This window comes from Naegleria gruberi (assembly GCF_000004985.1).
Source record: "Naegleria gruberi genomic scaffold NAEGRscaffold_7, whole genome shotgun sequence".
In the NCBI taxonomy this organism is placed as follows: Eukaryota; Heterolobosea; class Eutetramitea; order Acrasida; family Naegleriidae; genus Naegleria; species Naegleria gruberi.
The window spans coordinates 20,113-33,541 of NW_003163320.1; the positions used below are offsets into that span (position 1 = coordinate 20,113).

Consider the following 13,429-nt stretch of genomic DNA (forward strand, 5'->3'; position numbering starts at 1 on the left):
TCAAACAAGAAGACGCAAAGTGACAGCAGGGAGTTTACACTTCGATATTTGGAGAGGTGTAGCAGTCAGGATCTCCTTCATCCCATATTTGGGTCGGTTGAACTTTTTGAAATTTGGCATGTTTTCCAAAAGTGAATCTGGTTATGTGTTTATTATACAGTAAAATTGTGTAAAGAACAAGGACTCTGAAAATATATAAGCAGCTCTCTAGTTTTGAACCTCCTTTTCATACACAAAAGAGAACAGAGTTATTGGGTCCTTATCCTTTGATTCATAGACGATGGATACTATCTTTACAATATTGGTTGAAAATAGGGGCATTGAAATATCAACTCCTTTAGAAACAACTCTCTTGACAAACTTGGCCCTCTTGATGACCAGCTGACCAGAATAACACAACGGCCACCAACCATAAATTAAGGCTTTCAAGAAGGTGATGAACTGCTCTCTAAAGTGTTTGAAAATTGGAGCTGGAAGAGGTTGCACTCTCGTCTTTCTGTAGTCTCCCTCTTGCTCAAAAGCATTACTCAATTGTCTGTTAATTTCCTTAATAAACTCGCCATTTGCCACTCCTGCTCTTCCACTTGCACTATATCTCAATGATTTTATCAAATCACCTAGTATTCCCTTTATGGAGAATAATTTTGTTGCACTCGAAACGAATGAAGTTGAATCAGTGTGATTCGATTGTAAAACTTCATACAAAATTGGATCCTTCTCCAATCTAACTTCTGCTTGATTTGCCTTATATTCATTCTTTCTCAATTTACTCTCGTACATGTCAATAATTTGCTCAAACGAAACCTTGAAGGCATGGAAGGATTTATATTTACAGCTGCCCTCTGTGTGTTGATCTACAAAACCAATTAATACTCTATCTGGAACCATAGATGGTTCATTTCTCTTGTGTTTGTTTCTTCTCTTCAGTCTTCCATTAATGATTCGAGGACGATCGTGGGCTGGTGTTGAGAAACTAGTCATTATACTACTGCTACTAGAAGAATTACTTAATGGACTCGGTGATGGACACGAACTCAATGGAACACCATATGAAAATAATGACCTCGTATAGAAAATAGAATCGTGTGGATTGGAAAAGTATGTCCACAACCATTGTTGTGCCCACCACTGAGCTTGTCTACTTCCCACAAAATTTGTAACCATTGATTTGAGTTGAAAACATGATTTGGCCACTCGATTACTCAAATCCATTAATGGGACATACTCGAAAATAGTATCCTTAAGTAAATCAATCACTTCAAACCATTTGTTTGGATTACTCAATTTGATTGGTTTGAGATCATGAGTTGATTTTGAATATCGGATGGAATGAGAACTCTTTCGATTCTCTGAATGTAAATCCAAGTCTTCAAGCCCTAAATGTTGACCAATCACAATATCATCATCAATACGATGGATGGTTTTGGACATGAGCGAGTAAGATGAACCTCCTTCAGGAAGAGAAGTAAAATTATCACTCCTTTGCTTCTTATTGGTAAGGAAAAATCCTAAAACCATTGTTATATATTGTTGTTATATGAATTCGCTTCAGAGAATATGTTGGGTATATTCTTCCCCGAGAAGAGTCAACAAGGTTGTACCAATAAAAAGTTTGGTCCACTCACTAGTCAGCTTAATGAGAAAGTTGCGTGTGGGGTGTTGTGTGTTTTTTTTGAGGTTTGTTGGTTATTGATGGGAGGTGATATGGGGTTATCTAATAACCGAAGATTACTGTTTTGAATTACGGTACTGTAATCGTCTTTATTAGTCAAAACCAGACATTTATGGTGGTGGATCAATACGTATTTGAATGTCCTTAATAGATTGAGAATGCGAACCAGGGCTTAATAAATCTCATCAGCACAGAAATGAACGATGTTTACCATTTACTACCAACAAGCTTTGTTTCTTAACAGAAAACAGAAAACGCCAACAACTGATACATGATGAACTTGTTGTACACCAAAACACATGCCACGTATTTTGTTGAAAAACTCTTTACTACAAAGCGAGATGATTCGCAAAGTTATTGGATAGTAGCTAAGCATGTGCTACCTCATTTGCCCTCTTGAAGATTACTGCTCGTATCCATTACAATTGTGATTGCCCGCTTATTACCAAGCAACCAATAGGAATTTTTGAAGGAGTTTTGCAATGATTACCAAATAAAACCATAAAATTCAGAAAAAGCCAACAAGATGTTTCAAGTACATAATAATTTATACAATGATGTAATGTATTAATATTATCTGTGTGTAGTTAAGTACTAAGAGATTGAAGAATAGCAACTAGAAAAAATGTTTGAAAATCTCCCACCAGAGATCCAGATGGAAATTTTCAGTTTTTTATCATTGAAACATCTGGGAAGTATTCAATTATTGAATAAGAAGATTTCTCAGCAAATAATTGATTCGAAACAATTCTGGATTGCATTGTTGCATAATTACTCAAGAATTGTAAAACCCGATCATCAGAAAATTAAGAATAATCAAAATAATAAGGAGGAAATTAATCATTCAGAAATTATTGAAACTTTGAAAGAATTAATTAGAGAACAATGCGAAAAAACAACCAAAATTCGATATGAAATTGAACATACTAAAACAATGATCATTTCATTTAAATGTGCTAAAGAACAGAAAATGAATTACGTAAATTATTTAAACAAACAATCATCAAAAGCTGATTTGAAAATGGAGGGAATTGAGAATGAAGAAATGAAGGAGAAAGTTGTTTCAGAACTGCTAGCTAGATGTGAACTGTTTGAAGAACATAAGAATGACCTTGAGGAACAAACTCAAGCATTGCAAATCGAATTGGAAACTAACCTTGTCGATTGACCTTTCAACTTTGACAATAAATATTAAAACAAATCAGAACTGAAAAGAAGCAAATATGGTAATTCAAAATGTTTGGAAATATTGTCCACAAGTCTTCAAAAAAACCTTAACTGACTTTAAAGGAGAACAAAATGGTTAGCAAATCTAGGTTTCGATCCTAGGACCTATGGGTTATGAGCCCATCGCGCTTCCACTGCGCCAATTTGCTTGATGGTGATAAAACTAAAATATTAATTTTATTCAATTCTCAATTTCAAAATTGTAAACAAAGTTAAAATTAAAAAATAAATTTAATGAACACTTCCAAACGATGAAGATCTTACACACTGATTAGATACTCTCCTTTTCTCATTTCTTTCCTTCTCAACTCCTCCTGCCCATTTTAATCTATAATAATTGGCATGATCCAAATTTTCACAAAAGGAAACTGGAATCCTCACTTGGTTCAAAGACGGTGGCAGCTTACTGAAATCATGATTAAGAAAATTGAAAGAATCACTCCTCTTTGCCATTGAAAACAACTCCTTATACCATATTGATAGTATTTCATTGGAACTCTTTATCGAAAGATTCAGTGGTTTGGAAATGAGTAGTAAATTTGATAAATCTCTGAGTGGAAGAAATGATAGTGCGTGAATTTTAACCTCTGTAGACACACGTTTGTAAAAATCAGATAAATCCATCTTGTAGAACTGATCAAATATGGCTTGTCTTGCAGGTTCAATATAATTTCCCATTTTTTTCTATTGATTTCACAATGAAATTGTCTTGATTTTGTAAAAATAGAAATTGCTACGTCAAGATTACGTCACATTTGTGTAATATGCTAATTTATATATTAATTAATTTCAAAATACCCAACAAATCAATATATTTTGATGACCTATTATAATTCACGTTTTTTGGCCTTATTCAATTCATTATAAAACATCATGGCATAATCTTGATTCAAGACACTGAAAGGAACAGCACGACCAAGGATTGGATTGAAAGTCTTATTCATATCAAGACCATTCTTAATTTGAAGGAATGGATGTGGATTTCTACGATTAACTACAACTTGAGAGTCACGAGTCGTGTAGGAGAAGAGGCAAAAGAAGGCCCACAATATTCCAAAAGCTGTTGGAACAGCAACAATGGCAGTTCCTAGGAAACCAATGTAATATCTGAATCTTCCATCCCTAAATTCTAATGGTTTACCTTCTAAATGTTGTCCATTTTCATACATTCCAGAAATTTGGTCAAAGAAACCAGGTTTCTCCCTTCTTTCGTATATTTGAAGATTTCTAACAGAGGATGATGAAGATTTGAATTGAGATACAAGTAAGGCATTGGATGAAATTCTAGTCAATCTATTTGACCTTGAAGCAATCATTGAAGTGAGTTGTTTGTTGAGCATGTTCATTTTCTAATGAAATATTAAGTTATTGTTATTCTTTTTGTTTTTTTGATGTTATTGACTAGCATTGTATGCAAACTTGTCACAATTTAAACATTTCCAAATATTCCAAATTAAAAAACTGTGGCGATTCGCAATCTAGACGGCCCGTGTTTAATTGACCAAGTCGGCCCGTAAGATACTCATAGTATCATATTATATTGATAGAATGTAGTTAATGATATGAAGAACACTTGTAAATGTAAATTGATAGAGAAGGTGTTATGGGACTTTCCAAAGTCCGTATTGTAATTTCAATATCATTCCCCTAATATTCTCAAAAAGAATCACCAAATCGGCGACATTCTTATTGTCATTACCAAATAAAACAATTTGAAAAAAGTTCTATTCAACACCTGCATATTTATACGGCGACTGATAATTTGCCGATGTGTGATTCTCCTGTGGATGAACCTAGGTTTAGAATATCTTCATGTAGCTTTACTTCATGAAAAATTCATCATGACATCTAATTGTCATGTTGGCTAGAGTAATAATAATAATACTTGCAATAGTTTGCTTGGTTATTTAAATATTGTTACTTGTTGTTCTTCATAATAATTGTAGGAAGAAAATAGTAATATTACTAACTAGATATCCAATTAATTGTTGTTGAATACTAAATAGTTATTAAATAGTTTGTTATTAGGAGGTATAAAGAATTAATGTTTTTTATATCTGGCAAATCTAGAAATGTTTCCAAGTGTACCAGCATTCAATACATTAGAATATCCAATTCCATTCAAAACACCCAATGCTGTTGAACTTCTCATACCACTTGCACAAAAGACAATCATTTTGTGAGACTTGTCCTTTGGAAGAGAAGGATGATTTGGTGTAATTTCATTGTGAGGAATATTGATGGCACCTGGGAAACTTCCACCAGCATATTCAGCTCTCGAACGTACATCAATAACAAGTGTATTACCTTCTATAATGTACTTTCTAATGTCATCATCACTGGCTGTGCTCATCATTTTACGTATCATGGTGAAAGCCAAGACACCAATAACAATAAACATTATAATATTAGTGCCATTATTTTGCACTTGTTGTTTAATAGTTTCAAACATGTTGTTGTTAGGGATTTAGGACGTGAAATTAGAGAGAGTTTGATGTTGTTAGAGAGTGTGTTAGTAGTAAAAAACCACAAATAATTAATGTGCGTTTTTTTTTCGATTTGTGTTCTTCTAAATTCTTTTGGCCGTTCTTCTTATTGGCCACTTCTTCATCATTAGAGCAGCAACCAAAGACACAATTCTTGAAATAATAGTTCTGTGAAGGGAAGCGGCGAAAACGAAAAGGGAGAATTATACAAGGATAATTGTTGACAAGGTTGGCTTGTAATAGTATTATTGATCATGTTGAATACAACAATAACATCTTGAGGTATTTACCCATCATTACAAGTGGAGGCGAAATAACTTCGTTGTTTTGCTCGCTGAATTTTCTCTTCTGTATTACAATTTAAATATTAAATAATAATTAATATTTAACGGATGATGTGGGTGGTTAGCTTTCAAAATCATCATCCATAACATCGAGAGAATTATCGTCCATGGAAATATTATTACTATTACATTCGGTAGTATTGTTGTTCATAATTGAATAATTATTCATGATGACTGAAGTGTAATTCCTTGTACGTTCGATAAAAGCTTCAAAGTTAGTTCTTGCCAATTTAGAGGCTTCATAATTGATGAAACATGTGGCAGAGGAGAGCATTGGATAGCTACCATCTGACTCTGGACATAAGAGTGCCCGAATGGACATGAGGATGGTTGAGATGACAAAACAAGACTTCCACTCGTTTTGAAGTAAAATTGGCAAACAAACCTCTCCACTATTTGGATGAATAGCTGGATGGAAGAGAGGTGTGAGACACTTGACTTTTGGTGGTTCGACTGGATAGGTGTGAGGGAATTTAATTAGAAAATTATAAACACGTCCATCCCAAATGCCTTCTTGTGGTTCTACTCGGAAATAAATTGTATCCTGTATCGAATTGTTGGTTGATGATGTGAGGGAAATGAAGGGGAAAAATCGTTCATCCAAATTTTCATAATCAACTCCCATCCTCTTTGAAATAAAACATGTTTTACCTGTTGTTTGTTCCGACACTCCAAACATGTACTCATCATCGTGAAGGAGAGCCCTAGTAAGAGAAGGTGGCTCGAACAATAACTTCTCTCTGTAAATTTCCAATCTTTGAGGGCTGAACATTGTGTATGATATTTTTTGAAATTATTGTGTTGGTTCTATTTTTAAAAGTTGGAAATGAAGAAAATTGAAATTGATCTTTAAGACAAACTAAGAATAATATCAGTTGAACTTGATTACAAAGTTGTTCGAATCTGGGGTTGAATTGATTTCTGTAAACTTCAAGTTTATTCAGCTTATTTCTTCTTCTTCTTGTTATTGTTTCTATTGTTCTTCTTGGATTGTTGAGGTGAGTTTTCTTTTTTTGCTTCAGTAGTGGATGATTGCTTGGTTGCTGGTGAAGAAACGCTTTCAGTACTTTCTGAAACCTTTTTTTCTGGGGTGGATGATGGAACTTCATTTGTTTGAGGAACTGATTCTGGTGTTGGTTCAACACTTACTTTTTCAATAGTTGTTTCAGGCTCTTTTGTTTGTTCTTCGACTGTTGGTTCTGAGCTTTCCTTTTCTGTTGGTTCATTAGTGACATTTTGGTTAATGTTTTCTGTTGTAATTTCAGTTTCTGTTTTTTCTTCGATTTGTGATTCAGAGCTTTCCTTCTTTTCTGTTTCAGCTGGCTCATTTTCTGTTTGCTCTATAGACACTTCAACCGTTTGTTCTTGTGTAATTGATTCATTTGTTTCTTTCTTTGCTGGTTCGTCAAAGACTGTTTGGGATAATGGAACAGATCCTGGCTTTGGGTCTTCAGTTGTTCTTTGAATATTCTCGTTAGTGGTTTCAGGTTCTGTTGTTTCTTCTACTGTGGTGGTAATCTCTGTTGAAGGTAATGATGTCTCTTCTGGTTCAGCTTGTTCTTTTGTGTTGTTCTCAACCTGTTCTACAACCTCTTCGACTATTGGTTCTGTTACTTCTGATTTTTCCTCGTTCTCAACTGTTGGTTGGGTTTCTTCCTTAGTGGTGGCAATTTCTTCAGTCATGACATTTTCTGTGTTAACATTTTCAACAGGTGGAGTGTTTGATTCGGTATTTTCCCCTACTTGTTGAGGAGGGTCTTCTGATGGAGTTTTCTCCTCTTCCTGAATTTGAGAGGTTGAAGTGCTGGAAACAGAATTTTCCTTAGCTTCTTTGCCCTCTTCAACAACATTTTCAGAACCAGATTTCTCTACTTGCTTTGTTTCTTGATTTTCAGCTGCAGGGTCCTTCACCTCAATCATTTGTCCTTGAAGGTTGAAAATTTCTTGACCTGTTTGTTGAATATAAACTTGAGGTTCTGCTGAGGATTCTTCTTCGACTGGTTCCACCTCTACATGTTCTGAAATTACTTCTTCCTGAGGTTCTTCTACAATTACTGAAGAATCTGTACTAATATTATCTTCATTGATTTCCTCTTGATTTTCTTTAGTAGGTTCAGAAACAGCTTCTTCCTTCAATTTTTCCTTCACTGGTTCTTGTTCAGTTGATGTCGTTTCAGTAGATGCTTCTGTTGTACTCTTTGGCTCGTCTAAAATTGCATCTGTTTGAGTGGTTTCTTCCTGACTCAAAACTGGATCAGTGGTTTGAGACTGTTCATCTTTTGTTTCAACCAGTGTTTCAACCTCTTCTTCCAAAGGTTCTACGCTGAACTCATCCTCGGAATTCCCAGCAACTGCTTCACGTTGGTGGGAAGAAATGTCAATATTGCCTTCTGCAGTACTTGTTTCTTCATCTGTTTTTTCATTAGATTCTTCAGGAGTTTGTTCACTTTCCCCAGAATTGGGATTTTCAGTTAAATTATTGGATTGGGAATGATCAAATCCTTCAAGATTATCAGCAGGTTCAAAATCTGGATCAAAGTATGAAGTAATTTCATCAGATTCTACATCTTCTTGTTTCGTTGCTTCATTCACATCATTATCAAATAATTCAAGAGAAAGCAACTGCCATATTCCTTGAGAAAGAAATTGTCTATTAAGATTGTCATTGCAAATCAACTTGGCTAAGAAATATTGATCTGCATTTCTGAAACATCTTGGTAATTTGGATAATTCCTTTTGTGAAATACCGTTCAGCTTCATTCTTAAAATACATGTAATGATACAACCGTGGACAGATCCAAGCTTTTCAATTGAAGTTTGCAAGTCTGCTTCCTTTTCAATGTAGGTAGAGATTGGGAAGTTTGCTGTTTTCATTGAATAGACAAGATTTGGATCACCGTCTCTGCTTTTGGTTTCCAATAATGAAAACTCCTCGTTCAATCTGTCAGCAATTGCTTTGACGTTCTTCATATCATTCTCAATCGAAAGTCCTTTGACCACATTACCAACCATTGAACAAGTTCTTTCTAATGGAACGTTGAAATATGATGTGCAAGGTAAATAACTCAATTGCAGTACTACATTCAACTTGAAAAATGATGCAAGTTCTTCCACATTGGCATTAGCATCTTCCATTAATATTTGAGTGCAAATATCTTGTTGCAAAGCTTCCAAATCCACACATCTTCCCGAATGTAAAAAATAACCATTCATTAACAAATCCTTAACACTTTGATTTCCTTCTTGGGCTGTTCTTTCAATATCTTTTGACATGATATCATTCACACAACCACTTTGAATTACATTTATGAATGCTTCATCGGGAAGAGTTGTTGTACTAGTTGGTGTCGAAGGAAAACTATCAAACGAAGATCCTTCTTTCTTCACAACTCTTGATATTGGTGAGAATGAGGCTCCCCTTGATGCAAGACTCAATTTCTGGGCCAGGATCTTTCTCTTTTCCATAAGGGCTTCAGTCTTTTTGATTGGTTTTGAGGAAGGATCCAAGTCTGAGGAGCAAACTACTCCCTTCTTATGGGCTGTTTCAAAACTCACTAAATATTGATTTGTTGATGATCGAGGTGGAACCTTATACTTTCTTGTGGCAATAAATGATTCAGGAGGGGTTTTCTCTGTTGGTATTGATGAAACTGTTGAGTTGGTTGATATTGGATTTGTCAGAGCCTTTGAAAGGTCATAAAAACTTGAGTTCAACGAAGAAATGTTCAATCCTAGTTTAGCATGTGATGGTTTTTTGCAATTTTCCTCAGCTTGATTCTTATCAATGTGGAAAGAGAATTTACTCTCGGATTTTTCAGAAGTTGAAGGGGCAAAAGGCCTCGGTACATGAAACTTGGCAATATCAGGAACTGCTTCAAAATTATTCCTTTTCACCATACCCGATTTTTGATTAGGAGTGGAAGATGATGATACAAAGGCTCCTTTTGGAGTTTTGGTGATAGTAGAGCACGGGGAAGGGGGTGGTGTATTCATTGTTGTTGTTGGAAATTTCTTCTTAAAGGCGCTCAATGAAGCTGGAGAGTTTGCAGGAGTTTTATTCATTTTCTTTCCCTTAATAAAATTACAATGTCTATGAATTGCTGATGATGTTATTATATTCGCCTCTCCAAAAGACCTTTTTTCTCTCCCGACTCTCAAAAAGCCTCCTAATTTTTTTAAGGTTGTTTAACGCTAATTTCCAAAGGGAAAAAGTTAATTGTGTGGTTATCAATTTAAAATTATTAAGGAGGATGATGATTTCCTTACAACAAATTTTCAATTACCCTTTACTGTGATTGACAGTTGAATTGTTCGGAAAGTTACGGAATAAATATATTTGCAATTCAAATTTGCATAGAAATTCTTTCACTTCCCATCACTATTAATACTTTTCACAGTTTTCTCTTTGTTGGTGTTGGGAATTCAATCGCTTTCCATTTAACAATAAAATTAAAAGCAAAAAACCCAACAAACATCAAACAAAAACAAAAAGCAACAATTAATTGCAATAAGACTTAATAAGCAGCAACAAAATATTTTAAATGTCCTATCAACAAACAATCAAACTTCCGCAAGCAAATATTGCTGGTCATATTATTGGTCAAAAGGGAAGTCAAATTAACAAGCTTAAGGAAATTACTGGATGTTTCATCAATGTGAAGAGTGAACAATCATTGGTGGAAATTAAGGGAAGAAAAATGGAAAATGTGAATGAAGCAGTGAGATTAATTCAATTAATAATTAACAATTCAATGGCTGTTTATGAGCATCCGAATGCTGTATGTAGTGTATTGAAGGATATTGGAAATGAAAGCAAGTTTCATTTTGTCGAGTTTGGTAAAAGCATTCATGGAACTGAGGTGGTGTATAGATTAGTTTTGGATTCGTCTCAAAAGTTGAATCAAGAAGAGATGCTTCTCGATCAAATGAATAATTTGAATTTGCAAGATAGGCAATTAATTGATAAGAATCGAGTTTCTCACACCTATATTCATTCTAAGGTAGTGGAAAATGTGCTTATTGAAGAAGGTGTTGAAAGAGTTTCCAATAATTTGTTGGAAATTTCAAAGGACAATTCTTTAAAACACAAAATGATGATCAAGATATCCCTTGGAAAGAAGGCTTTCTACTCTGCTGATCGTTCTGTCAAGACTCTCGACACTAACAAGATGTACACCTTTCCTGAGTTTAGTAATTTATCAATTGGTTATGGAAAGGACCTCAAGTCAACTTGGAAAACAGAACAAGATGAAAAGTTTATCACCAAATTGAAAGAATTTCTTCAAACTGATGATTGGGTAATGCTTAATGAGAGCGAAGGCGTCAGTTGCCATTGTGTTGAAATAGTTCAAGGAATTGTTGGAAGAGACAATTCCAAAGGAGGAAAACGTTTGGATTTCAAAGTTGTCAGAGATTGTACCAACAAGTGTAAATTGACCAAAATTCGTCGTCAAATGAACAAGCTCATGTTTCTTGACATTTGTCAAATTCAACCTGATGACACTAGCTCCATAATTCCAGACATGAGAATTCGTTTCCAAACTGAACAACACGAATTGAATCCTCACTCTCATACTGACCTTTCCAATTATATTTCACACTTGGAATTCCAACAAGAAGAACTCTCCGATCGAAATGTTCCAACAATGTTGAAAAATCAATTCAGTAAGGACACCTTCCGTTACAAGAAGAAACAAATTTTCAAGAAGGAAAACTGCAAACTTTCAATCAATTATGTTTGCGCAGAAAGTAGAAAATGGTTTGAAGTTCAATTATCCCCACTCGTTCCATTTACTTTATTGGAAAGCAGTGAGAATTGTCAAAGAAAGGAGGAAATTATTGGATTCACTGCTGAAATGATTGCAAAAATGAATGATATCCTTGAAAGAATGAATACTGTTTAGAATAAATAATATTGTATCAAATCTCAATGTGATGTATTTCGTTATCTACTCAATTTCCAATTCTGGAAGTACTCACAACAATTTCATTAGCTCATTATAAAGATTTTATTTTATTATTATAGAAAAGTGATTAATTCTCAATGAGTAGAATAAATAATGTATCTCTCATTACAATATCAAGCAAGGAATGCAAAACTCTGTGAATTTTCGAAAAATGCTAGAATTACCTTTCATGTTGAACTAGACATTCTTATCCAAAACAGCAGCATTGGTATAATAGAGCGAGGAAGATACATCATGATGATGGTGATCATGATCAGCATCCATTTCAAAGCTCTTCTCCGTATTAAGCGACCTTGGCTTGCAACAACTGAATGCAGCTGCAACTACCAGCAGAAGAACAATTCCAATCACAACCATTAATAGCAAGGAGAGGAAGGATATGGCTCCTCCTGTGAGTGAATATTCGGAAATTAGAATCCTCAATGAAACTTTCAAATCTCTTGTTTCCATCAGCATTGTTGCATTGGAGTGAGGAATGGCCAAGATGTAAATATTAGAAATTTCCTGTGAAGACAAAGCTGAGGGGGATGTTATTCTCGTAGAAGTGTGCTTTTCCAAGAGTGAGTGCTTGTATTTCCCTTTCACTGATGATATATCTTCATTGTTCACATCAATATAGAGTGAAAATCCCGAAGATTTGAGCAATACATCAATAGAGTATTTGAATGAAGAAGTACTCGAATTAAGCTCAATGCAGAACAAGAAGGTTTCATTGAGCATGATGGTGTGGGTATATAAATTTTCGTGATTCAGAGCCAAATCATATCCCTTAATATGCATTTGATGATGCAGGTGATGATGATGAGTAGTTTCGTTGTTACTTGTTTCCATCTGCACAATATCCTCGGCATTGTTATTCTTCATTATGAAACTCTCCCTTCCGACCACACAATAGGATAACAAACAAATCGTCATCATCATCAATACTATACTACACAACACACTTTCACTCCTCAGATTCTTCATCATTTAAGAGAGCAACTAATAAGACTATTTTAAGGTACAAGAGCAAATGAGCCCAATTTTTTCAAACAAATTGCATCTGTACTGCCCCAACAACAATGGTGCGTCCATTTTACTGTTTACAGTACTTCCAGAACGGGATTTGAATGAGATTGTTGTGGTTGACTGCAATGAGAAAAAAAATGGCAACACAACAACTAGAGTACACTTTTTTTATCGATCCAGCAGTCATTCGTTCATTTCTGTTGCCGTTTCTAAATTTTAATGATTTTAGGAATTTAATGCAAGTGTCGAAGGAGTTTGCTCAGATTTTAACAAATCACGATGATCAAGAGCTTTGCTTTTCATGGAATGTAAATGTTGGAGATTTTGCAGTAATTGAAATACTGAGAAGGTATTCGGAGGATCTTGATGCAAATACAATTACTGGATCGATGATTGGTGGAGCGAGAGGAGTTAACATTTCTTCCTTTTGGTCAATCTGCCCACAGTCACTCAGTTTCTTTTCAAACAATTGTAAAATTATTGGAACATTCTTGCAGAGAATTGGAAAAGGAAAGGCAACTTTCTTGGAACTTCCTCCAGAATTTGATATTCAAAAATTGGTATTGATAACCAATTGGTGTGAATGCCCAATTCAACGCCTGACAATTACTCACTCTGTAGTGGATTCGGTTTTTGATTTTAAAGGTCAGACACCCATGACCCAATATGTAATCCACAAGTCTGGATGTAAAGAGCTGGTCATTAAATTGTCAGAAATAACTCAAG

At 34.7% G+C, this 13,429-nt stretch overlaps 9 protein-coding genes and 1 non-coding gene across 10 annotated transcripts; 2 read left to right on the forward strand and 8 right to left on the reverse strand.

The window, feature by feature from the left end:
• Positions 1-125: 125 nt before the first annotated feature.
• NAEGRDRAFT_57034 (uncharacterized protein) lies at positions 126-1,664 on the reverse strand. The gene has a single exon (XM_002681105.1). The coding sequence runs from the start codon at positions 1,516-1,518 to the stop codon at positions 208-210; it is 1,311 nt and encodes a 436-aa protein (XP_002681151.1). The 5' UTR covers positions 1,519-1,664; the 3' UTR covers positions 126-207.
• A 633-nt stretch (positions 1,665-2,297) lies between these two features.
• Positions 2,298-2,840, forward strand: NAEGRDRAFT_63477 (uncharacterized protein; the record flags this gene model as incomplete). The annotated part of the gene is made up of 1 exon (XM_002680948.1): positions 2,298-2,840. One exon carries the CDS (start codon positions 2,298-2,300, stop codon positions 2,838-2,840), a length of 543 nt encoding a protein of 180 aa, XP_002680994.1.
• A 136-nt stretch (positions 2,841-2,976) lies between these two features.
• On the reverse strand, positions 2,977-3,048 carry NAEGRDRAFT_t127. The gene has a single exon. It is a non-coding gene; the product is annotated as a tRNA-Met (tRNA).
• An 82-nt stretch (positions 3,049-3,130) lies between these two features.
• On the reverse strand, positions 3,131-3,577 carry NAEGRDRAFT_63478 (uncharacterized protein; the record flags this gene model as incomplete). The annotated part of the gene is made up of 1 exon (XM_002681106.1): positions 3,131-3,577. One exon carries the CDS (start codon positions 3,575-3,577, stop codon positions 3,131-3,133), a length of 447 nt encoding a protein of 148 aa, XP_002681152.1.
• Positions 3,578-3,726: 149 nt separating this feature from the next.
• NAEGRDRAFT_31003 (uncharacterized protein) lies at positions 3,727-4,215 on the reverse strand (the record flags this gene model as incomplete). The annotated part of the gene is made up of 1 exon (XM_002681107.1): positions 3,727-4,215. One exon carries the CDS (start codon positions 4,213-4,215, stop codon positions 3,727-3,729), a length of 489 nt encoding a protein of 162 aa, XP_002681153.1.
• Positions 4,216-4,940: 725 nt separating this feature from the next.
• NAEGRDRAFT_63480 (uncharacterized protein) lies at positions 4,941-5,351 on the reverse strand (the record flags this gene model as incomplete). The annotated part of the gene is made up of 1 exon (XM_002681108.1): positions 4,941-5,351. The coding sequence occupies one exon, from the start codon at positions 5,349-5,351 to the stop codon at positions 4,941-4,943; it is 411 nt and encodes a 136-aa protein (XP_002681154.1).
• Positions 5,352-6,027: 676 nt separating this feature from the next.
• NAEGRDRAFT_5169 (uncharacterized protein) lies at positions 6,028-6,249 on the reverse strand (the record flags this gene model as incomplete). The annotated part of the gene is made up of 1 exon (XM_002681109.1): positions 6,028-6,249. A coding segment is annotated over one exon (222 nt), but the record flags the coding sequence as incomplete, so codon positions are not given.
• A 425-nt stretch (positions 6,250-6,674) lies between these two features.
• NAEGRDRAFT_46464 (uncharacterized protein) lies at positions 6,675-9,791 on the reverse strand (the record flags this gene model as incomplete). The annotated part of the gene is made up of 1 exon (XM_002681110.1): positions 6,675-9,791. One exon carries the CDS (start codon positions 9,789-9,791, stop codon positions 6,675-6,677), a length of 3,117 nt encoding a protein of 1,038 aa, XP_002681156.1.
• A 479-nt stretch (positions 9,792-10,270) lies between these two features.
• NAEGRDRAFT_46465 (uncharacterized protein) lies at positions 10,271-11,632 on the forward strand (the record flags this gene model as incomplete). Its single annotated transcript, XM_002680949.1, has 1 exon — positions 10,271-11,632. One exon carries the CDS (start codon positions 10,271-10,273, stop codon positions 11,630-11,632), a length of 1,362 nt encoding a protein of 453 aa, XP_002680995.1.
• Positions 11,633-11,872: 240 nt separating this feature from the next.
• NAEGRDRAFT_63484 (uncharacterized protein) lies at positions 11,873-12,475 on the reverse strand (the record flags this gene model as incomplete). The annotated part of the gene is made up of 1 exon (XM_002681111.1): positions 11,873-12,475. The coding sequence occupies one exon, from the start codon at positions 12,473-12,475 to the stop codon at positions 11,873-11,875; it is 603 nt and encodes a 200-aa protein (XP_002681157.1).
• Positions 12,476-13,429: the final 954 nt, after the last annotated feature.

Excerpts from the sequence above, each read along its gene's own strand:
- NAEGRDRAFT_57034 (XM_002681105.1), bottom strand. The coding sequence starts at position 1,518 with ATGGTTTTAGGATTTTTCCTTACCAATAAGAAGCAAAGGAGTGATAAT.